The sequence below is a fragment of the Papio anubis genome, chromosome 7 (assembly GCF_008728515.1).
Source record: "Papio anubis isolate 15944 chromosome 7, Panubis1.0, whole genome shotgun sequence".
Classification (NCBI taxonomy): domain Eukaryota; kingdom Metazoa; phylum Chordata; class Mammalia; order Primates; family Cercopithecidae; genus Papio; species Papio anubis.
Window position 1 is genome coordinate 142463247 of NC_044982.1, and position 25085 is coordinate 142488331.

Sequence of the window (25085 nt, forward strand, 5' to 3'; positions counted from 1 at the left end):
CCTAGGCTACTGGCCAGCTGGAGATTTAACTATCCTACAAGTTCTCTGTCTTGATCCACATGATTCCTGCATTGAATGAACAAATGACCACTAAGTCAGACAAATTTGATCACGGTAGGAGATAAATCCAGAAAGAGAGAGACTAGCCTGAATGACCAAAATCTTCCCAAGGTTACTGTGTTTCTGCTACATTGAAGGCCACCAACCTCTGCCCTGTGTATAAAGCCAGATGTGTAGATTGAGTTCATGTGCTAATCTCTACCCTTTTTTTTTTTTTTTTTTTTTTTTTTTTTGAGACAGAGTCACTCTGTTGCCCAGGCTGGAGTACAATGGCATCATCTCAGCTCATTGCAACCTCTGCCTCCCAGGTTAAAGTGATTCTCCTGCCTCAGCCTCTCATGTAGCTGGGATTACGGGCGTGTGCCACCACAGTGGGTTAATTTTTGTATTTTTGGTATATACAGGGTTGCACCGTGTTGGTCAGGCTGGTCTTTTCTGACCTCAAGTGATCCACCCACTTCTGCCTCCCAAAGTGCTGGGATTACAGGCATGAGCCACTGCGCCCAGCCATTAATCTCTAACACTTCATACTATATGACAAGCAAGTACAGTCAGACTTTACCACTAACAATTTTTCTGGACCATTTTTTTTTGGTGTCTTTGGTACGCAGGAGCTACCTTATGGCTTCCTCTGCTAGTCAACCAGAGTAGAAAAATAGCTTTTTTGGCCGGGCACAGTTGAGAGCAGCCTGGACAACATGGTGAAATCCCATGTCTACTAAAAGTACAAAAATTAGCCAGATGTGGTGGTGCACGCCTGTAGTCCCCACTACTCAGGAGGCCAAGGCAGGAGGATCCCTCAAACCCAGGAGGTGGAGGTTGCCGTGAGCCAAGATCACACCACTGCATTCCAGCCTGGGTGACAGTGAGACTCCATCTCAAAAAAACAGAAAACTCGCTTTTTATTTTTCCTTTAACCACATTACTATGTTAAACATGTATATTTTCACCCGATATTGCATTACTCTTGAAATGCTGTAGTGGCATTTTATTGACTAAATGTTTATATCCTCTTCTCTTTGCCACAGGTCCAGATGTGAAAAAGCTGTATGTCCTTTGCCAAATTTTGAAGGATACATCCATAGCCATTAATCATATAATTATTACCTGCTACAGTATTGAGAATTTTCAGCATGAATGTAAATCTATTTTGGAAAGACTGCAGACAGACGGACAGTTCGCTTTGGCCAGGAGGGTAGCAGAATTAGCTGAGTTACCTGTGGACAACTTGGTTATTAAAGAGGTATCATTGGTCTTTTAAGTTATTTAAAATCTTAACTTTTAAAATCAGCATTAAGTAGTAAATCAAATGAGATATATAATTTATAGGAGATAAGGCTTTTTTTACTTTTGACACACACATTACTTTCAGAAATGGATGAGCCTACAATGCCCATTATTGAGAAATGTGTACTGCAAATGCAACATTAGTTTGTAGGATATGCTACAACTATTTTCCTTTGAATGGAATTAAATATAAGGGGGCTTCCACTTAAACCCCATTCCATGAGATCAATCAAGAATTGTTTTTCATACCATAACTTTCCAGATAAAATATCCAGGGTCATCTGTAGCCAAATCTCTGTTCGCTGATTTGATTTGGTTTTAACAAGTATGATAACGCCAGGTGCAGTGGCTCATGCCTATAATCCCAGCACTTTGGGAGGCCAAGGCAGGAGGATTGCTTGAGCCCGGGAGTTTAAGACCAGCCTGGGCAACATAAGGAGACCCTGTCTCTACAAAAAATTAAAAATTAGACAGGCATGGTGGCACACACCTGTGGTCCCAGCTCCCTGGGAGGCTGAGGTGGGAGGATCTCTTGTGTCCAGGAGGTTGAGGCTGCAATGTGCTGTGATCACCAGCCTGGGTGACAGACCGAGACCCTGTCTTAAAAGAAAACAAACAAACAAACAAACAAACAAGTATGATATACTTAGGGAACATGAGCATTTATGATACTTCTTTATCCAAGAAAGGCTAAAATCTGCTTTGTTAAATTTCACAGATAACACAGGAAATGCAGACTCTAAAACACATTGAACAGTGGTCACTAAAACAAGCAAGAATTGACTTCTGGAAAAAATGCCATGAGAATTTTAAGAAACATTCAATTTCAAGCAAAGCAGCTTCTTCCTTTTTCTCAACTCAGGCCCATGTGGCATGTGAGCACTCAGCTGGATGGAGCAGCATTGAGGAACGCCATCTGCTGCTCACCTTGGCAGGGCACTGGCTTGCCCAGGAGGACGTGGTGCCCTTGGACAAGCTGGAGGAGCTGGAGAAGCAGATCTGGCTCTGCCGCATCACCCAGCACACTCTTGGAAGAAATCAGGAGGAAACAGAGCCCAAATTTTCTCGACAGATCTCAACTAGTGGTGAACTTTCCTTTGATAGTTTAGCCAGGGAGTTTTCCTTCTCCAAGTTGGCTGCTCTGAACACATCAAAATACTTAGAACTTAATAGCCTTCCATCCAAAGAGACATGCGAGAATAGACTGGATTGGAAAGAGCAGGAGTCACTAAACTTTTTGATTGGGCGCCTACTGGATGATGGCTGTGTGCATGAAGCAAGTAGAGTATGCCGGTATTTTCATTTCTATAATCGAGACGTCGCCTTGGTATTGCACTGCAGAGCACTGGCCTCAGGAGAAGCTAGTATGGAGGATCTGCACCCGGAGATCCATGCTCTCCTACAAAGTGCTGAGCTGCTTGAGGAAGAACCCGACATTCCCCTAAGGAGAGTCCACAGCAGTAAGTGAAAGAGATCAGACGGCCCAGAGTCTTAAATGGCACTGTTAGCACTGTCTCCAAGAAGGAAGGGACCCTTGTGGCAGAATAGTTATACCAAGTTAAGGGGACAACAACTTTTTTCCAGGTAATCTGTAAACTAGCCAATTAACTAGTCAATGAAATAGAAAGACCTATGTCTTTTAAACTAGCTATGTTTCAAGTTAAAGGGAATCTATCTGATTTGTAGCTAGTTCACTGAAATTTATTCTACATATTCTATACATCTGTAAATTTAATCGTTTCCAGTCTTACATTGATAGTATATAGAAATATTTTTTTTGTTTTTCTTTTTGGGTTTTTTTGTTTGTTTGTTTTTATTGTTTTTTTCAGATGGTGTTTCACTCTTGTCGCCCAGGCTGGAGTGCAATGGTGTGGTCTCAGCTCACTGCAACCTCTGCCTCCCGGGTTCAAGTGATTCTCCTTCCTTAGCCTCCCAAGTAGCTGGGATTAGAGGTGCCCATCACCAATCCTGGCTAATTTTTGTGTTTTTAGTAGAGACTGGTTTCACCATGTTGGCCAGGCTGGTTTCAAACTCCTGACCTCAGGTGATTCGCCCACCTCACCCTCCCAAAGTGCCAAGATTACAGGCATGAGCCACCGCACCCAGCCAGAAATGTGTTCTTTATGTTAACTTTATACTGTATGACTTTGTTAAACTTGCTTATTTTAGGAGATTTCTTGTAGATTGCTCAAGATTTTCTACATGGACATTCGTGTCAGCTGCAGTATTTCTGCCTTTCCAATCTGTATGCCTTTTATTTCTTGCTCTCTTGCTTTATTGCACTGACTAGGCCTTTCAGTACTATGTTGGATAGGAGTGGTGAGAGGACATCCGTACCTTTTTACTGACCTTAAAGGGAAAATATTTGATCTTTCATCATTAAGTATGGTATTAGCTGTAGGTTTTTGAAGATAGGCTTTATCATGTTGAAAAAGTTCCCTTCTATTCCTGGTTTGCTGAGAATTTTTATCATGAATCAGTTTGAATTTAGTCATGTTATTTCTGCATCTGTTAATCTGATCATGTGGTTTTTTTTCTTTAGACTATTAATATAGTAGATTACATTAGTTGATTTTTTTTAATATTGGACCAGCCTTGAATTCCCCATTTAAATAAATCCAGTTTGGGCCTGGTGCATTTTTCTTTTTGATTTTTTGCTGTAATCAATTTGCTGTTTTGTTAAAGATTTTTACATTTATGTTCATGAGGAATGTTATTCTGTAATTTTCTTTATGGTACTGTTTTTGTTTTTGAGACGGAGTCTCACTCTGTTGCCTAGGCCAGAGTGTAGTGCGTAATCTCGGATCACTGCAACCTCCGCCTTCCAGGTTCAAGTGATTCCCCTGCCTCAGCCTCCCAAGTAGCTGGTATTACAGTTGTGTACCACCACGCTTGGCTACTTTTTGTATTTTTAGTAGAGACGGGGTTTCACCATATTGGCCAGGCTGGTCTTGAACTCCTGACCTCAAGTGGTCTGCCCACCTTGGCCTCCCAAAGTGCTGTGATTACAGGCGTGAGCCACCGTGCCCAGCCTTTTTTTTTACTGTTTGGTTTTTGTATCAAGGTAATGCTGGTTTCATGAGTTAGAAAGTATTCCCTCCTCTTTGATTCTCTGGAAAACATTGTGTAGAACTGGTGTTATTTCTTTCTTAAATGCTTAGTAGAATTTACCAGTAAAACGATCTGAGACTGGAGATTTCCATTTTGGAAGATTTTAAACCACAAATTCAGTTTCTTAAATAATTACAGGACTATTCAGGTTATCTTTCTCATCTCGGGTGAGTTTTAGCATTTTGTGATTTTCAAGGGAAACTTTTTCCTCTGCTTTTTGGGTTATTTGAACATTTTTTAGTCTTCCATTTTAATTGATAATGATTTTGACTATATCTTTGTAATAGTTTAATTGGTTTTTTTAGAGATGACAATGTACATCCTTAACTTTCCACAGTATACTTAGAATCAATATTTTACCACCTCAGCTGGAATGTAGGAGGAACCTTACCACCATTTAGGTCACTTTACTCTTCTCCCTTTACATCCTACTTGCCTTTTATTACTTCTGCATACATTGAAAACCTCATTAAACAATGAGGTTTTTGTTCTTAGCCGAAAAATATATTTTAATAAACCCACCTCGGCCTCCCAAAGTGTTGGGGTTACAGGCGTGAGCCACCACGCCTAGCCTTTTTTTTTTTTTTTTTTTTTTTGAAATAATCAGTTTTTCATCATCTGAGAATGTCTCTATCTTACCTTCATTCCTAAAGGATGTTTTGCTGGATATAGAAAATTAGTTATTTTCAGGCCAGGTGCAGTGGCTCACACCTGTAATTCCAGCACTTTGGGAGGCTAAGGCAGGCAGATCAGTTGAGCTCAGGAGTTCAAGACCAGCCTGGGCAACATGGCAAAACCCCGTCTCTACAAAAAATACAAAAATTAGCCAGGTGTGGTGGCGCATGCCTACAGTCCCAGCTACTTGAGGGGCTAAGGCACAAGGATCGCTTGAGCCCAGGAGGATAAGGCTGCAATGAACCGTGTTCATGCCACTGCACTCCAGCCTGGGCAACAAAGTGAGAACCTGTCTCAAAAAATAAATAAGAAAATTAGTTGTTTTCTTTCAGCACTTGAAAATGTTGTTCACTTCCTTTTGGCCTGCATGGTGTCTGATGAAAAATCTGCAGTCAATTGAATCATTGTTCATCTATATAAATAGTGCTTATTTCTCTGGTAGCTGTCAGTGTTTTTTTCTGTTGTTGGTCTTCAGCAGTTTGATTATATTGTAACTGGATATGTATTTCTTTGGCTTTATTCATATATTTGGGGTTTACTGAGCTTCTTGAATATGTAGGTTTATGTGTTTCACCAAACTTGGGTAGTGATCAGCCATAATTTTTTTTAATATTTTTATTTTCTCAGCACTATACCCTATCTCCTCTCCTTCTGGAACTTCAAATATATGAATATATAATTTTTGTTATTATCTCATAATTCCTTGAAGTTTTGTTCAGTTTTTGTTTGTGTGTTTGTTTGTTTTTGAGACGGAGTCTCGCTTTGTTGCCAGGCTGGAGTGCAGTGGCGCGATCTTGGCTCACTGCAACCTCTGCCTCCCAGGTTCAAGTGATTCTCCTGCTTCAGCCTCCCAAGTAGCTGGGACTACAGGCACACATCACCACACCCAGCTAAGTTTTGTATTTTTAGTACAGATAAGGTTTCACCATGTCGGCCAGGGTGGCCTCAATTTCTTGACCTCGTGATATGCCTGCTTCAGCCTCCCAAACTGTTGGGATTACAGGCGTGAGCCTCCACACCTGGCCAGTTCAGTTTTTTTAAAACTTTTTTTTTCTCTCTGTTGTTCAGATTGGATAATTTCTGTTATTGAATTTTATTTCTATGATTTTAAATTTTCAGTTACAGCCATGTATTAACAATGAGGATACATTCTGAGAAATGCATTGTTGAGTGATTTCATCACTGTGCAAACATCTTAGAGCATACTTATACAAACCTAGGTGGTATAGACTTCTACACACCTATGCCAAATGGTGTATAGCCTATCATTCCTGGGCTACAAGCCAGTACAGCATGCTACTGTACTGTAGTTGATTATAACTTAATGGTAAGTATTTGTGTATCTAGACATATCTAAACATAGAAAAGGTACAGTAAAAAATATGATATAAAGATTTTTTAGCTTCAGGAAATAAACAATTGGAGATTTTCATTTAAATTTTTTTTTTTTTGAGACTGAGTCTGTCGCCCAGACTGGAGTGCAATGGCAAGATCTTGGCTCACTGCAGGCTCTGCCTGCCGGGTTCCATTCTCCTGCCTCAGCCTTCCCAGTAGCAGGACTACAGGCGCCCACCACCACACCCAGCTAATTTTTTGAATTTTTAGTAGAGACGGAGTTTCACCATGTTAGCCAGAGTAGTCTCGATCTCTTAACCTTGTGATCTGCCCGCCTCTGCCTCCCAAAGTGCTGGGATTACAGGCGTAAGCCACTGCACCCGGCCTAAAAAAAATTTTTTAAATAGTACAATTTGTAAAGGGCTCTTAACGTTAATGGAGCTTACAGGACTAGAAGTTGCTCTGGTTGTCACTAAGTGGTAAATGTGAAAACTTAGGATATTACTGTACATTACTGTAGACTTTATAAATGCTGTACATTTAGGCTACACTAAATTTATTTAAAAATTAAGTAATCGTGGTATGTCACAATGACTATGATGTCACTAGGTGATAGGAATTTTTCAGCTCCATTATAATCTTACAGGATCCTCGTTGTATATGCAGTCCGTTGTTGATAGAAACATTGTTATACAGCACATAACTGCATTTTTCAGTTCTAAAATTTTCATTTTGTTCTTCATATCTTCTATTTCTTTGCTGAGACTTTGCATTTTTCTGTTTGTCTCAGGAGCATTCAGAATTGCTTATTGGAACATTTGTATTATAGCTGCTTTAAATTCTTTGTCAGATGATTTTAACTTTTGCATCATTTTAATGCTAGCTAGCATCTTGTCTTTCTCATGTGAGTTGAAATCTTCTTGCTTTTTCTTTCTTTTTTTTTTTTTTTTAGATGGAGTCTCGCTCTATTGCTCATGCTGGAGTACAGTGGTGTGACCTTGGCTCACTGCAACCTCCACCTCCTAGGTTCAAGTGATTCTCCTGTCTCAGCCTCCCGAGTAGCTGGGACTACAGAAGTGTGCCACCACACCCAGCCAATTTTTTTTTTTTTTTTTTTTTTTTTTTTAGTAGACATAGGGTTTCGCCATGTTGGCAAGGCTGCTCTCAAACTCCTGACTGCAGGTGATCCACCCACCTCGGCCTCCCAAAGTGCTAGGATTACAGGCATGAGCCACCGCGCCCAGCCCCTCTTCCTGCTTTTTCTTATACTGAGTAATTTGGGGTTGCATCTGAACATTTTGAGTTTTTTTGTTTGTTTTCTTGTTTTTGTTTTTTGAGATGGAGACTTGCTCTGTCACCCAGGCTGGAGTGCAGTGGTGCAATCTCAGCTCACTGCAACCTCAGCCTCCCAGGTTCAAGTGATTCTCGTGTCTCAGCCTCCCGAGTAGCTGGAATTACTGGTATGTGCCACCACACCTGACTAATTTTGTTGTGTTTTTAGTAGAAACAGGGTTTTGCCATGTTGGCCAGGCTGATCTCGAACTCCTGACCTCAGGTGATCCACCCGCCTTGGCCCCCCAAAGTGTTGGGATTACAAGCGTGACCCGCCACGACTGGCTGCATCTGGACGTTTTGAGTAGTGTATTATTCAAATATACTATTTGAGACTATGGATCTTATTTAAATCCTGTGAAGGATGTTGATATTTTTTAGCAGACAGTTGACCTGGTTCAGACTGAAGTTCCAAACCACTGCCTGTGCGTTGTGGTTTCAGTATCAGTTCATTTTCCTTTGTGGTAGTATTCAGATCTGTCCTGTGTGTGCATGCCACCTAATGGGCAATCTATGACCTTGGTGGCGATCTATGCTAGTTAGGATCAAAGCCATACATGTGTAGTCCAGGAGTGAGCCCTGTAGTTCATAAAAATTTATTGGGTTGCTTTCCTGGGGCTCTCTCAGCTAATTTCTGGTTCCCTGAGGGTTATCTTTTCAGTTCTTCGGCCAAAAGCTGAAGGTTTAGTTACCCCTACCCTGTCTTGCACTATCTTGACTATTCCTACACCCAGGGCCAGGTGACAGGAGGGTAATGCAAAAGCAACAGGGGTCTACTCTGCCCTCCTGAGACCAGAGCGCCCCTGCTCAGGAAAGAAGGCTCCACTGGCTGGGCACGGTGGCTCACGCCTGTAATCCCAGCACTTTGGGAGGCTGAGGCAGGCGGATCACAAGGTCAGATCAAGACCATCCTGGCCAACACAGTGAAACCCCATCTCTACTAAAAATACAAAAAAAAATTAGCTGGGCACAGTGGTAGGCGCCTGTAGTCCCAGCTACTCGGGAGGCTGAGACAGGAGAACGGCGTGAACCCAGAAGGTGGAACTTGTAGTGAGCCGAGATCGCACCACTGCACTCCAACCTGGGCGACAGAGCAAGACTCCGTCTCAAAAAAAAAAAAAAAAAAGAAGGCTCCCCTTTCTGAGAGCCTTGACTCTTGCCACTGCAGCCTCTCCCACCACTGCCAGTGGCTTGCTTGGGAGCCAGGACAAGGAAGAACAGGAATTAGGAGTTCCCCTTTTCACTCTTCAAACTGGTACTAGAGAGCTTCTGGAATTTGCACTCTCTCGTACACACACTTCACCTCAGCCCTTAGTTCTTAGGTTTTAGTCAGCACTGCATTCAGGCTAGAGCTTGCTAGAGGGGGAAAATGATAATTCTGGTCATCTTCAATTTGCCTGCTACTTTTTCCTTTTCCAGAGTCCTTATTTAGCTGCCACATGTATTGTGTCCAGGTTTTGTGTTGAATTCAGTGGGAAAGATACAGTAGATTGAGCTTATTATAACCAACTTACCTAGAATTGGAACTCCCAGTGAAGGATTTAAGCAGGGGAATAACATGGTCTGAGTTGCATTTTATTTTATTTGTTTTTATCTTTAAGGGTTTTTGTTTGTTTTGTTTTTTTGAGACAGGGCCTCACTTTGTTACCCAGGCTGGAGTGCAGTGGTGCAAACATGGCTCACTGCAGACTCAACCTCCAGGGCTCAAGCAGTCCTCCTGCTTCAGCCTCCTGAATAGCTGGAACCACAGATGCACAACACCATCCCGAGCTAATTTTTAAATTTTTTGTAGAGGTGGGGTCTCACTGTGTTGCCCAGGCTGGCCTCAAACTCCTAGGCTCCAGGGATCCTCCCACCCCAGCCTCCCAAAGTGATAGGATTACAGGCATGAGCCACCACCTCTGACCTACAGCACTTTTTAATAATATTTTAAAATAAAAATTAACATGTGCTTAGTGTAGCAAATCACATAACATAGAAATGTATAAAGTAAAAAGTCAGTTCAGGCTGGGCATGGTGGCTCATGCTGTAATCCCAGCACTTTGCGAGGCCGAGGTGGGCAGATCACCTGAGGTCAGGAGTTCAAGACCAGCCTGACCAACATGGTGAAACTTCATATTTACTAAAAATAAAAAAATTAGCTGGGTGTGGTAGTGCACACCTGTAATCCCAGCTACACCAGAGGCTGAGGTAGGAGAATCGCTTGAACTCGGGAGGCAGAGGTTGCAGTGAACCAAGATAATGCCACTGCACTCTAGCCTGGGCAACAGAGTGAGACTTCATCGCAAAAGAAAAAAAAAAAAAAAAAGCCAATTCAACACTACCCCCACAAAATTCCCCAGAATAACTATATATATATATATATATATTTTTTTTTTTTTTAGACAGATGACGCAATCTTGGCTCACTGCAACCTCCGCCTCCTGGGTTCAAGCAATTCTCCTGCCTCAGCCTCCCAAGTAGCTGGGATTACAGGCGTGTGCCACCACGCCTGGCTAATTTTTTTGTATTTTTTTAGTAGAGACGGGGTTTCAGCATATTGGCCAGGCTGGTCTCAAACTCCTGACCTTGTGATCTGCCTGCCTCTGCCTCCCAAAGTGCTGGGATTACAGGCGTGAGCCACCGCGCCTGGCCCAGAATAACTCTCTTTTACTTGCTTGGTATGCATTTTCTACTTGTAGGCACACACACAATATTTATTTTTTGCAAAAATGAGATTACATCATATTGATCTACATTTTTCTTGTCAGTACATATAGATCAACCCCCTTCTTTCTAATGGCTGCAGAGTATTCCACTGTACAGATAGATGTACTAAGCTTTACTAATGCTTTATTGATATACATTTAAATTTTCTATTTTTTTTTTTTTGCCATTACAAAGTGTGATACAAATATTCCTGTTTTTTTCCTAATGGAAATCCTTTATCAGATTAATATCTTCTTCTATTTTAGGCTAAGAGCTTTTTTTTTTTTTTTTTTTTTTTGAGATGGAGTTTCAGTCTTGTTGTCCAGGCTGGAGCACGATCTCGGCTCACCGCAACCTCCACCTCCTGGGTTCAAGCAATTCTCCTGCCTCAGCCTCCCGAGTAGCTGGGATTACAGGCATAAGCCACCACACCCAGCTTATTTTGTATTTTTAGTAGAGACGGGGTTTCTCCATGTTGGTCAGGCTGGTCTCGAACTCCCGACCTCAGGTGATCCGCCCGCGTCAGCCTCCCAGAGTGCTGGGATTATAGGCATGAGCACTGCACCCAGCCAAGAGCTTTCTTTTAAAAAAATATCAGGAATAGATTTTAATTTTACTATAAATTAAAGCATATTTGCAGGTGGGTGCAGTGGCCCATGCCTGTAATCCCAGCACTTTTGGGAAGTCGAGGCGGATGGATCAGTTGAGGCCAGGAGTTCGAGACCAGCCTGATCGATATGGCAAAACCTCATCTCCACTAAAAGTGCAAAAATTGGCCAGGTGTGGTGGTGCATGCCTGTAATCCCAGCTACTCGAGAGGCTGAGGCACGAGAATCACTTGAGCCCGGGAGGCAGAGGTTGCACTGAGCTGAGATCACGCCACTGCATTCCAGCCTGGGCGACAGAGTGAGACTGTGTCTTAAAAAATTAAAGCATATTTGCATTTTAGAAATGAGTATGTCGGAGACTGATTGAGGGTAAGGGGCTGGCAGCAGGAGACAGATAACAGCTTCTCAGGATGCAGAGTGATGAAGGCTGGAACTAAGGCCACAACTGTGACTTATTTGATATAGGAAGGAGAACATATGAGGAGACTCTGGCAGGCATCTTTGGTGCTGATCTCTAGAGCACTCATTAGGTAGCCTTGAGTCTTTGTAGCGTATGAGGTCTTTGAGGTATCCCAGGCTGGAATATCCTGGAAGAAGGCAGTGAAAGAAGTTGAAGTGGGCCCCTGTCAGCAGTGGTCCTATAGCCCCAATCAGAGTCATGGGAGTGCAGTGCAGGGAGCCTCAAGCAGAGAGGTAGAGCCATAGAGAGCTGGGGAGAGGCCTGAACCTCCCAGCTTGAAGCCCCTCAGACTCGTATTTGCTTCCAGCTTCAAGTCTGGATAGTCAGAAGTTTGTGACAGTGCCCTCCAGTGATGAAGTGGTGACTAACCTGGAAGTGCTGACAAGTAAATGCCTCCATGGAAAGAACTACTGTCGACAGGTCCTCTGTCTGTATGATCTTGCCAAGGTATGTGCCAAGGGGTGGGGCTCCTCTTTCTGAGAGGGAGGGAAATGAGAAGTTTGAGGTTGATTTTGGACATTGCCAAGTTAGCCTTTTAGATGATAATCATGACCTGGGAGTAGAGCTCTTGTCAGGATGTTGGCCCTCATAATTTTATCTTTGGGGAATGGTGGGGAGGACACCAGGCCAGGTGCCAGGGCGATCTGACTCCTGGCTGCAGCTCAGCAAACCAGAAAGCTAGGGTTGTGGGCCCCTGTTTTGTCACCTATAAATGACGATTTGACCATGAGGGTCTCTTCTAGACTTAATATCTTGAGTTTTGCATTATGATTGTTTGGAGCATTCCGTATGGAATGTGATGACTATAAAGACAAGAGCCAGAGCGAGCAGAAATTGTCTGTACCTTTGTGCTGGTTGGGGGAGAAAAACAGTAGACTGGAAGTAGAAGAGCACAAGAGAAATACAGCCAAACCCTAAAGCCCACGTCTTGGAGAAGACTCAAAGGCTTCTTCGGAAATTGAGGGTTTTGCTGCTGCTCTGGGAATAATAAGGGTTCTTGCATTTTAGTTGGTGTTCTTACATTTCATAATATTTTTAAAAATCAGGCCGGGCACAATGGCTCACACCTGTAATCCCAGCACTTTGGGAGGCTGAGGCAGGTGGATTACTTGAGGTCAGGAGTTTGAGACCAGCCTGGCCAACATGGTGAAACCCCATCTCCACTAAAAATATAAAAATTAGCTAGGCATGGTGGCAGGCGCCTGTAATCCCAGCTACTCGGGAGGCTGAGGCAGGAGAATCGCTTGAACCTGGGAGGCGGAGGTTGCAGCGAGCCAAAATCACGCCAATGTACTCCAGCCTGGGTGACCAAAAAAAAAAAAGCCAGGTGCGGTGGCTCATGGCTGTAATCCCAGCACTTTGGGAGGCCAAGGCAGGTGGATCACTTGAGATCAGGAGTTCAAGAACAGCCTGACCAACATGGAGAAACCCCATCTCTACTAAAAATACAAAAATTAGCTGGGTATGGTGGTGCACGCCTGTAACCCCAGCTACTTGAGAGGCTGAGGCAGGAGAATTGCTTGAACCCAGTAGGCAGGCAGCAGTTGCAGTGAGCCAAGATTGTGCCATTGCACTCCAGCCTGGGCAACAAGAATGAAACTCTCTGCCGCCCCCGCCGCCCAGCCCCCAACCAAAAAAATCAGTGCTCAACAAGAGAATCACCTGATGCTTTCTGAAGACAAGCCTTTCTTTTACCTGGATTTGGCTTTGGTGAAATGATAGAAAGGGTTAGAAAACAGTAGTTGCTTTTTCTAAGGTTCCTGCTGAGGGTGAGTAGTCTTTAAGCTCAGAAAACAGAAACAGTGGAGTCTGTCCACATCAGATTTCAGAAGGGGCTCTTTTGCTTTTCCCTGGCTTCTAAAAGTGGCCTTGACTGGCTTTGTCTTCCTCTCAGGAGTTGGGCTGTTCCTACACAGATGTTGCTGCTCAGGATGGTGAAGCCATGCTCCGGGAAATCTTGGCCTCTCAGCAGCCTGACCGATGCAAACGAGCCCAGGCCTTCATCAGCACACAGGGCCTTAAGCCAGATACTGTGGCTGAACTCGTGGCAGAAGAGGTGACACGGGAGCTGCTTACTTCATCACAGGGAACAGGTGCCCTACCCCTCAGCGATTGCCAACCTTTCCGACAGCATTCTCTAGTTCCCAGTGTTAAGGATTTGAATGTTGTGCTTATATACACCCTGTATGTGGTTCTCTCAAGTTTCTGGATTCCAGTAATGTATTTTGTTTAAATACAACAAAATACATGCACAAAATACATGCTGTTACTTTTTATTGTTTTATGATTACATTGAGAGTAGCTGTGGCTTTCTGAGCTACAGAACTGTCCTGGCTGGGTGGGGTGGCTCACGCCTGTAATCCCAGCACTTTGGGAGGCCAGGGCTGGCGGATCATGAGGTCAGGAGATAGAGACCATCCTGGCTAATATGCTGAAACCCCGCCTCTACTAAAAATACAAAAAATTAGCTAGGCATGTTGGCTGGCACCTGTAGTCCCAGCTGCTGGGGAGGCTGAAGCAGGAGAATCGTTTGAACCCGGGAGGCCAAGGTTGCAGTAAGTCAAGATCACCCCACTACACTCCAGCCTGGGTGACAGAGAGACTCTGTCTCAAAAAAAAAAAAAAAAAAAACCTGTTCTATAAAATGACCAATAGGCCAAGGGTTTCAAGCTCAGCAAGTGGAGAGCTGCAGAGCTCCATTAGCATCACCTCCTGGTGCCCAAGCCTGGGCAGAGTGGGCCTCTCTTATGATAAAACCAGCACCTGTCTTCACACCTCTCTGTACAGGACATAAGCAGATGTTCAACCCAACAGAGGAAAGCCAGACATTTCTTCAGCTGACCACTCTGTGTCAAGACCACACATTGGTAGGCATGAAGTTGTTGGATAAGATTTCCTCCGTTCCCCATGGGGAATTGTCTTGCAGTAAGTTATTGGCCTTTTTCTTACATATTTTGGCCCTAAACAGGTCTCTCCCAGTCTCTCCAAAACTTGATTTGGGTCCTTGTTCCTGCTCTGGATACCTAGCCCTCCAGCAGGGGTTATAAGTTCTTGGTAGAAAGCCTTAACTTCACTGAAGAAAATTTAGAAAGTATGGATGAGTACCCCCAAATTTAAAACCATACAAAAAGGTGACCTTTACTCAACATGCTTATTTCACTCTTATATTGCCCTGCAAAGTGAATATTATTGTCCGCATTTTAGAAGGGAGACAAACTTTACCTTAGGAAAGCTGATCACATCTGTTAAGTGGCAGAGCTGGTGTTCAAACCCAGGCTGTGGATTTCAAAGCCTGTTTATTTTCCATGATGTCTAACTCATTATAGGCCTTCATTAGAATGTGTGATAGGTTCTTTTTTAAAAAATGACATTATACTCCATATAGTTTATAATTTTTTTACTTTATGAATATGCTGTCATTAACATTTTTCATGGCATTGAATATTCTCCTATATAACTTCTAATGGTTACACAGATTTCTCTTATATATAATGAAAAATTGTATTTTAGAATGGGAACAGTGGCCCATGCCTGTAATCCCAATGCTTTTGAGAGGCCGAGGGCAGAGGATAATTAGAGGGTAGGAGTCTGAGACCAATCTGGGCAATATAGTGAGACCCTGTCATTACAAATATTTTTAAAAACTTAGCGGGGCACGGTGGTGCACACCTGTAGTCCCAGCTACTTGAGAGGCTGAGGTAGGAGGATCCCTTGAGCCCAGGAGTTGGAGATTGCAGTGAGCTCTGATTGCAACACTGAACTCTAGCCTGGGCAACAGAGTGAGATCCATCTCTAAAAGAAATTTAAATAAAAATAGCCTTCTATATCTCTTCTCGGTCCAGTTCAACAGTATTTACTGAGTGTCAGCTGTGTGCCAGGCACTATAAGCACCTAGGCTATGGTGTATAAGCAATTCCTGGAGCTCAGACTAGGGTCTTAATACACAGTAAGAGCCAGAATGATGGGGTCAAGATAGAGTTCTGGAGGAAATGTTCAAACGAAGGCCTAAAGGATTCATTGTCAGGGATGCTTAGTAGTCAGGAGGACTGGAGAGGGGCCCTGCAGATGCAAAAGCCCAGAGGTTGCAGCATGTTTTAAGGATGGAGACCTTTTTCGGTCCTCACATTGCAGGTGTTTTTCCCAGTTTGCCTTTTAATTGTGCTTACAGTGATTGTAGCATTTTTAAATCTGTACATGTCAGATCTTTCACTACTCTAGAAAGCCAGAACACCAAATGGCACTTGATTAGGCCCTGAGACCTTCCGCTGGGATAACAAGCAGAGAATGCCCTTGGATTCACGTTGGCAGGAACTCCATTGGTTTGTCTGCAGGAAGTTTCTCCATGTTTAGAAGGCGAGGGTGCTGTGTTCTCATTTTGGGGGCCTTCTGGGGATAGTCACTACATGATTGTCTTTGAGGATTGTGCTATGACTGAGAGAACTATTTGGATGTCACCAAGGGGCTGTCTCAGAGCTAGAGCTGCTGAGTTCACGGACCTTGGAGGGCTGGTGGGAGGGACCTCTCCAGACAGGCCCCTTCTCCACCAGGCCCTTTTTCCCTCCTGCCAGGCAGAGGTTGACAGTAGGCAGCCAGGGTTCATAATCCTATCTTACCAGTGCCTACCCTCCCAGCCACAGAGCTCCTGATCCTGGCCCATCATTGCTTCACCCTGACGTGCCACATGGAGGGCATCATCCGAGTCCTACAGGCCGCCCGGATGCTCACAGATAACCACCTGGCCCCCAGTGAGGAGTATGGGCTGGTGGTAAGTAACCCCCTCAACCCGTCTCCATCCTGTGGAAACCTTTGAGAGGAGTAGGAAGGGTGGGGGCCAGCCCAGAGCTGATGTAGTTGTAGGAAGTTCTGCCCATCTGGATACCACTACCTACTTGAGAGTCGGCTGGGCAGCCCAACCCTCTGCTCCAAGTTAGGATTTCTGTCAGAATCAGAGGTTGCTCCAAAGGAACAAAAGGGAGAAGATCCCTGCCAGGTTCCGGGGCCATCCCACCTCCTTGTCAGGGCAGTTAACTTTTCTAGAGGGCTAAGACAGCTGCATTTTTCCCCAAAACGAGGTTTGAACCTTCCCCCCACCTCTGAATTGAAGTAAGTTGGCAACTCAGTTCCCATGTGCCTCCCTAAATTCTCTGGGCTTGAAACTGACCTGAGTGACTGAGCAAGCCACTGGGCCACTGTGATGAGTAGCGGTGAGAAGAGGAAGAGTGCCTGCCCAGGAGAATGGCACTTTAGTACTTGAGAGCCACATTTTTTTTTTTTTTTTTTTTAAGACAGAGTCTCGCTCTGTCACCCAGGCTGGAGTGCAGTGGCCGGATCTCAGCTCACTGCAAGCTCCGCCTCCCGGGTTTATGCCATTCTCCTGCCTCAGCCTCCCAAGTAGCTGGGACTACAGGCACCCACCACCTCGCCCGGCTAGTTTTTTGTATTTTTTAGTAGAGACGGGGTTTCACCATGTTAGCCAGGATGGTCTCGATCTCCTGACCTCGTGATCCGCCCGTCTCGGCCTCCCAAAGTGCTGGGATTACAGGCTTGAGCCACCGCGCCCAGCCTGAGCGCCACATTTAAGGACAGCAAAGCCGGGTGTGGTGGCTCACACCTGTAATCCCAGCACTTTGGGAGGCCGAGGCAGGCGGATTGCCTGAGGTCAGGAGTTCGAGACCACCCTAACACGGTAAAACCCTGTCTCTTTACAAAAATTAGCCAGGCATGGTGGCGCACGCCTATAATCCCAGCTGCTCAGGAGGCTGAGGCAGGAGAATTGCTTGAACCTGGGAGGCGGAGGTTGCAGTGAGCTGAGGCTGTGCCACTGCACTCCAGCCTGGGTGACAGAGCAAGACTCCGTCTCAAAAAAAAAAAAAGAAAAAAGAACAGCCAATGGTGGCCCAGTGACTGACATTTCTGAATTCTCCAGAGGCTCCCTGTTGGGTATGGGGCAGGGGGGAGCAAAGCATGGTAGCCTGGAAATTAGCCCTTCTCCTGGAGCTTGGCATCTGAAAGCAGCCACTGATGGTAGTGGTCTGGCTCAGAGAACTCCAGACTCCAGGTGATGCTGATGCGAGCTGTCCTCCCACTTCACAGGTACGGCTCCTCACTGGCATTGGAAGGTACAACGAGATGACATACATATTTGATTTGCTGCATAAAAAGCACTACTTTGAAGTGCTGATGAGGAAGAAGTTGGATCCGGTAGGTGCAAAGTAACAAGCTCCAGGATGGGGTGTACTGCTGACAATTCAGGAGCCTCAGTTTTTCTCGGGAATAATCTCAGTCATGCTAGACTCTTAGGAAAACGGAGGGAATGAATTGGGGACCTCCCCAAGACACACACTATCACCAGTGGCTTCAGATTCTGGTTCAGATCAGTCAGTGAATATGCTGATGCTATATGTATTTATATGTGTGTGTGTGTGTGTGTGTGTGTATATATATATATATATATATTTTTTTTTTTTTTTTTTTTGAGGACTGAGTTTCGCTTGTTCTGCTGCACTGCGCTGGAGTGCAATGGTGTGATCTCAGCTCAACCTCTGTCCCCCGGGTTCAAGCGATTCTCCTGCCTCACCTCCCAAGTAGCGGACAGGCCACCACGCTGGTTTTGTATTTTTAGTGGAGACGGGATTTATCCATGTTGGTCAGGCTAGTCTTGAACTCCCAACCTCAGGTGATCCACCCGTCTCAGCCTCCCAAAGTGCTGGGATTACACTATGCCCGGCCAATGCTAAATACTGAAGAAAATAAGTTTGTCCTCCTCCACCTCAGCCTCTGTCACCTGCCTATACTGTCTTAAATGCCTTCTCTGGCAGGGGCAAAAACCCTGAGAGCCAGGCTGAAAGTGGATTGTCTAGCTGTGAGGTTGTTTGAGGGCTTTTAGAGTGGAGAGTTTTCAGGACACTGTGAAAAATTGTGCTGCTAAGAGCCAGGTTAGGAATCAAACACAAAAGTTTAGACTAAAAAGCTGTGGAGCCATTTATGATGATGAACAGGAAGGCGGCTTGGAAGCAAAGGCCTGACTTGGTTAGGTCTTGGGTTCTGAGAGCCCGTCTGTCCTGAGTGTGCTGTGACACCAAGCATATACCTCACAGTACCTGTTTCCAGATCATTTGTCTGGATGACTCATTGTTTCTGCTCATTTCACCTTTGGCTTCTGGGAACATGGGCCCAGCCAGGCAGGATTAAGAGACAAAGCAGAAAAAAATCTCTTTAATATTGGGCCGATTTCAGGACAGACCAATCTAGTCATCAAGTGAGGAGCAAGTCCTGGACATGGGTGCATCTTCAAGATCCCCTAGAGGGTTTTTAAAATTGTTTTTTAGGCAGTTTTCCTTCTGCATTTATATATTCCTTTAATAACTTTTCTGGTTACAAAAGTAATGCATATTCCAGGTAAGACACTTGGAAAACAGAACAACACAGAAAAAGCCCTCAGTATCTCTCCATCATCGGGAGACAGCCACTCACAATTTGGTATAGGCCCTTTCTTTGAACATGTACTCGAAAACATCTATATATAATTACATTTTAATAAAACTTATACAGTGAAGGTATGAAATATCCTGCTTTTCTCACTTAACAAAGTATATCATGACTATTTCCCAAATCAACAAATCATCTCCTACATAAGTTTTAATGGCTACATGGTATTCTCTTCCCCTGATTTTGGATATCTGGATTATTTCTAATTGTTTGCTATTAAATATCCCTGTTACATTCATCTTCTCTGCTTATCTCTTTAGGGATAGATTCCTAGAAACTGAATTGTTAGATCAGCTTATGCGAGTGTATTTTTAAGGCTTCTCCCTTTAGAAAAGTTTCGCCTTTCGCCGGGCGCGGTGGCTCAAGCCTGTAATCCCAGCACTTTGGGAGGCCGAGACGGGCGGATCACGAGGTCAGGAGATCGAGACCATCCTGGCTAACACGGTGAAACCCCGTCTCTACTAAAATATACAAAAAAACTAGCCGGGCGCGGTGGCGGGCGCCTGTAGTCCCAGCTACTCGGGAGGCTGAGGCAGGAGAATGGCGTGAACCCGGGAGGCGGAGCTTGCAGTGAGCTGAGATCCGGCCACTGCACTCCAGCCTGGGCGGCAAAGCCGAAACTCAACCTCAAAAAAAAAAAAAAAAAAAAAGAAAAGTTTCGCCTTTCACACTCCCAGCAGGAAAGCGCACATGCCTGTTTCCTCATACTTGGGACAGCATAAAACTTGTATTCATTCTCATTTTTGCTCCTCTCTTCCTTTTTCTTGGGAGTTTTTAAGGAATGCAGAACCAGATGACTCAGCTAGTCCTGTCTGCCTTGCAGTCCCTGACTGACACCTTGCTATTCCCTTTTATTCTTGGCAGAGTGGTACCCTGAAGACAGCCCTGCTGGACTACATCAAACGCTGCCGTCCTGGAGACAGTGAGAAGCACAATATGATTGCCCTGTGCTTCAGCATGTGCCGGGAGATTGGCGAGAACCACGAGGCAGCTGCCCGCATCCAACTGAAACTGATTGAGTCTCAGCCCTGGGGTGAGTGAGGTCACAGCAGCACTACCAGAACAGTGCTGCTAGCCGGGTAAAATGCTTTATCCCCAGGCTGGAGTGCAGTGGCATGATCTCAGCTCACTGCAAACTCTGCCTCCCGGGTTTAAGTGAATTCTTCTGCCTCAGCCTTCCAAGTAGCTGGGACTACAGGCATGCGCCACCACACCTGGGTAACTTGTATTTTTGTTTGTTTGTTTTTTGAGACGGAGTCTCGCACTGTCACCCAGGCTGGAGTGCAATGGTGTGATCTCAGGTCACTGCAGCTTCCGCCTCCCGGGTTCAAATGATTATCCTGCCTCAGCCCCCCAAGTAGCTGGGATTACAGGCAACTGCCACCATACCTGGCTAATTTTTTGTGTTTTTAATAGAGACAGGGTTTGACTATGTTGGCCAGGCTGGTCTTAAACTCCTGACCTCGTGATCCACCCACCTTGGCCTCCCAAAGTACTGGGATTACAGGCATGAGCCACCACGCCCGGCCCTGGGTAAAATTCTTACAGCAAAGGACGAGCCCATGAGATTGGCTATTAGAAGAATCTTGAGGTAGGTGGCCCGGTGCGGTGGCTCATGCCTGTAATCCTAGCACTTTGGGAGGCCGAGGCAGGTGGATTGCCTGAGCTCAGGAGTTCAAGACCAGCCTGGGCAACATGGTGCAACCCTGTCTCTACTAAAATACAAAAAAAAATGAGCCAGGTGTGACAGTGTGCACCTGTAATCCCAGCCACTCGGGAGGCTGAAGCAGGTGAATCACTTGAACCCAGGAGGTGGAGGTTGCAGTGAGCCAAGACTGCACCATTACACTCCAGCCTGGGTGACAAAGAGAGACTCTGTCTCAAAAAATATATATATTTTTGAGGCGGATATGTCGCTCAGCAGGAACCCCACTTGGGCAGACAGATGGAATAGAGACTTGGAAAACATTTGCACCTTAGGATTATACTCTTGGATCTATATAGCCTGTATATCCAGGGTATCATTCACCAGGAACCAACATGCATGTTGATACCATGTAAGTCTTCCTTGATGTTTTGGAGAAATGAGGCATTAGAGGGGGCACTGAATCCTACTTCAGAGTGAAGTTACAATAGGCATATGCGTTTCCGGCCCAGTAACCTTTATCTGAGTGAGGTGTTCCTGCCTGGCTGTGAACATGGCTGGGATGTTTCTATTCTAGCCCCCATCACTATAAGTGGGATGATAACAGTCGGCTTTGGGAGTCAGACTTGGCAAATCTTTATTTCCCCTACAGAGGACAGTCTCAAGGATGGGCACCAGCTGAAGCAACTGCTGCTGAAGGCCCTGACTCTGATGCTGGATGCAGCAGAGAGTTATGCCAAGGTAACCAAAGGCTTTTTCCAGACTGGCCTTAGGACTTGCTGTCTACAGTAAAATTCTTTCCTTTTGTCCTTGGGCTCTTCCAAGGGAAGGGGGAGGGCATCATAGGCCAACCAGGAACAGAAAGGGTGAATACTCTTGTGAGGGTTCACAGAGGAGGTAACAACTACGTCTTTCTCTACGTGTGCCTCTCTCCACCCTTGTTCCTCAGGACTCCTGTGTGCGACAGGCCCAGCACTGTCAGCGGCTCACCAAGTTGATAACTCTGCAGATTCACTTTCTGAACACTGGCCAGAACACCATGCTCATCAACTTGGGCCGCCACAAGCTAATGGACTGTATTCTGGCCCTACCTCGGTTCTACCAGGTGAGCAAGAAAGCAAACTCTAGGCAGCACTGCTAGCATCCTTTCTCCTTCTGTCCCACTCATGGAACCAGAGGTAAGGTCTCAGGGCTAGTGACAGAACCAGGACAATCCAGTTCTGACTTAACTGATACCAACAGAAAATGTCAATTTGATGTATTTCTCTCTAGGATGTTGTTGGGCAGAGGTTAAGAGAATGGTAAGATAGTGCTGTCTCCCTTTCCTGTGCTATTAAGACAGCAGAGAGGCAGACACCTTTGGCCCTTTAGACTATCTGTCCCCAGCCTCCAGGCTGCGGACTGGTACTGGTCCATGGCCTGCTGGGAGCCAGGCTGCACAGCAGGTGAGCACCAAGCAAGCAAGCATTACTGGCCTGAGCACCACCTCCCGTCAGATCAGCAACAGGACTATATTTTTATAGGAGTACAAACCCTGTTGTGAACTGCACATGCAAGGGCTCCTTATGAAAATCTAATGCCTGATGATTTGAGGTGGAACATTTTCATCCCAAAACCATCCTTCCCAGTCTGTCATTGATGCCAAAAAGGTTGGAGACCACTGTCTTAAGATAGTTGAGGTTCAGAGTAATACTCTTGCTAGTGGTCCTGCAAGAACCTCCTAGCCCTAGCAGTTACAGAATGGCACACTCAGGTTAGTACAGGAAGTCAGGGAGATTGGCTCTCGCCCTTTAAAGAAGTGAATTATCAGGGAATCAGCCCTTTCACTGTTCCTTATACTGCTGAGTTAATGGGAGTGATATATTCTTAGCGGTCTTAATTCATTGTGAGGAAGATTAAAAACACTGAAAGCTGGGCATGGTGGCACATGCCTGTAGTCCCACATATGCAGGAGGCTGAGGCGGGAGGATCCTGAGCCCAGGAATTTCTGGTCCAGCCTGGGCAACATAGTGAGACCATGTCTCTTTTTTAAAAAAGGTTTAAGATAATTTGGGGATTTATGGGAGAGAAAATGCCAAACACACACCAGACTTTTCACCACCTCCGATACATAGAGCCTTTTTACATAATTGGTAATGATCATATTCACTACACGAGTGAGTATACAGTATTGTTTTCTACAACAGTTTGTTTTTGATTTTACATCAGATGGGCTCTGATGGTGTCCTTCTTCACTTCTCTCCCTTTAAGGCTTCTATTGTGGCTGAGGCCTATGATTTTGTTCCAGATTGGGCTGAAATTTTATACCAGCAAGTGATACTTAAAGGAGACTTTAATTACTTGGAAGAATTTAAGCAGCAAAGGTTATTAAAGTCCAGTATATTTGAAGAGATTTCCAAAAAGTAAGTATTAAAAGCTGACTGTAAACATTTATCCTTGCCTCTGCTTTGAGGTGAGACAAGTGTTAAGAATTTTATGGCTAAGTACACCATGCCTTTAGATTACCTCTACTTAAAATGGCAAAGCAATATCAAGAATCCTTATTGGGAAGAGTCTTTTAACAGATTTATGCAAACAGATGAACAAGAACAGTTTGCTTATAGTGCTTTGTACTTTAAAATGGGAGGATAGCTACTCATTGCCAAAAACCTAAAACAATGGCCAGGCACAGTGGCTCACGCCTGTAATCCGAGCACTATGGGAGGCTGAGGTGGGAGGATCACTTGAGGGCAGGAGTTCAAGACCAGCCTCACCAACATGGTGAAACCCTGTCTCTACTGAAAATGTAAAAACTAGCTGGGTGTGGTGGTGGGCGCCTATAGTCCCAGCTACTTGGGAGGCTGAGGCAGGAGAATCGCTTGAACCTGGGGGCAGAGGCTGCATTAAGCCGAGATCGTGCCACTATACTCCAGCCTGGCAACAACAGTGTATGACTCTTACCACAAAAAACACTAAAACATCAGAGGTGCCTTCTGGAGTACTAAACTTAACTCTATAAGGTGAGCATTAACATACTCATTTTTAATAAAGTATTTTATCAAGCACCCACAATACTAGTCTGAGATAACCCAGACTCCAGCACTGTCTCCTCTATAGGTAATAGTAAGTGGTACTTCAGAGCTGACAGCCCTCACTCAAAATACAATATCCTAAGGTGGACACAGTGGTACACACTTGTAGTCCTAGTTACTTAGGAGGCTGCAAGAGAAGCACTTGAGCCCAGGAGTTCACACCTCTGAAAAGCCACTGTACTCCAGCCTGGGTAACACAGTGAGACCTCCATCTTTTATTTAAAAGAAAAGAAAAGGAAAAAAAAAAAACGGGCAGGCACAGTGATTCACGCCTGTAATCCAAGCACTTTAGGAGGCTGAGGCTGGCAGGTAACTTGAGGCCAGGAGTTCAACACCAGCCTAGCCAACATAACAGAACCCTGTCTCTACTAAAATTACAAAAATTAGCCAGGGTGATGACACATACCTGTAATCCCAGCTATCAGGAAGCTGAGGCACAAGAATCACTTGAACCCAGCAGGCAGAGGTTGCAGTGAGCCAAGACTGCTCCACTGCACTCCAGCCTGGGCAACAGAGTAAGACTCTGTCTCAAACAAAACAAAAAAACAACAGTTATCTTAACCTGTACATTATGTTTCTTTATCTAGATATAAACAACATCAGCCTACTGACATGGTCATGGAAAACCTGAAGAAATTACTCACATATTGTGAAGATGTTTACCTGTATTACAAGTTGGCATATGAACACAAGTTTTATGAAACTGTAAATGTGCTTCTGAAGGACCCTCAGACAGGTTGCTGTCTAAAGGACATGCTAGCAGGTTAGATGATTTCATAGGTGCTTGTTTTCTTTTTTTTTTTTTTTTTTTTTTTTGAGACGGAGTCTGGCTCTGTCGCCCGGGCTAGAGTGCAGTGGCCGGATCTCAGCTCACTGCAAGCTCCGCCCCCCGGGTTTACGCCATTCTCCTGCCTCAGCCTCCCGAGTAGCTGGGACTACAGGCGCCCGCCGCCTCGCCCGGCTAGTTTTTTTTGTATTTTTTTTAGTAGAGACGGGGTTTCACCGTGCTCGCCAGGATGGTCTCGATCTCCTGACCTTGTGATCCGCCCGTCTCGGCCCCCCAGAGTGCTGGGATTACAGGCTTGAGCCACCGCACCCGGCCAGGTGCCTGTTTTCTTGTACTGTTAGCAGGTTCTGACAGATATGATGAGTAGAATAATGCATTGGAGATCTTTGTTAAAGTTGAACAATCCCGGTACTGTACCATATCAGTCCTTTGTGGGTAGTAGGCAGCAAATGAGAAACTTTTCAGAAGGAAATTCCTATTTGAAATGGACTGATTTTAGATGACTCTTCATCTATACCATTTTATATAGATACTAGTA

General features: G+C 44.9%; 1 protein-coding gene across 4 annotated transcripts in view; it reads left to right on the forward strand.

Annotated features, from left to right (window-relative positions):
* SPG11 (SPG11 vesicle trafficking associated, spatacsin) overlaps positions 1-24585 on the forward strand; it is a 102892-nt gene extending 78307 nt beyond the window's left edge. For 3 of the 4 annotated variants that reach the window (XM_021940518.2, XM_031668766.1, XM_021940519.2), the window contains 12 exons: positions 1089-1303; positions 2066-2807; positions 11864-12003; positions 13451-13649; positions 14344-14481; positions 16188-16321; positions 17650-17757; positions 19909-20077; positions 21342-21430; positions 21639-21794; positions 22940-23091; positions 24348-24585. In XM_021940518.2, coding sequence (XP_021796210.2) covers positions 1089-1303; positions 2066-2807; positions 11864-12003; positions 13451-13649; positions 14344-14481; positions 16188-16321; positions 17650-17757; positions 19909-20077; positions 21342-21430; positions 21639-21794; positions 22940-23091; positions 24348-24528 — 2423 coding nt within the window. In that variant the 3' untranslated portion in view covers positions 24529-24585. The remainder of the gene's footprint in view (positions 1-1088; positions 1304-2065; positions 2808-11863; positions 12004-13450; positions 13650-14343; positions 14482-16187; positions 16322-17649; positions 17758-19908; positions 20078-21341; positions 21431-21638; positions 21795-22939; positions 23092-24347) is intronic. The other variant, XR_002523044.2, reaches the window with a different exon arrangement.
* Positions 24586-25085: the final 500 nt, after the last annotated feature.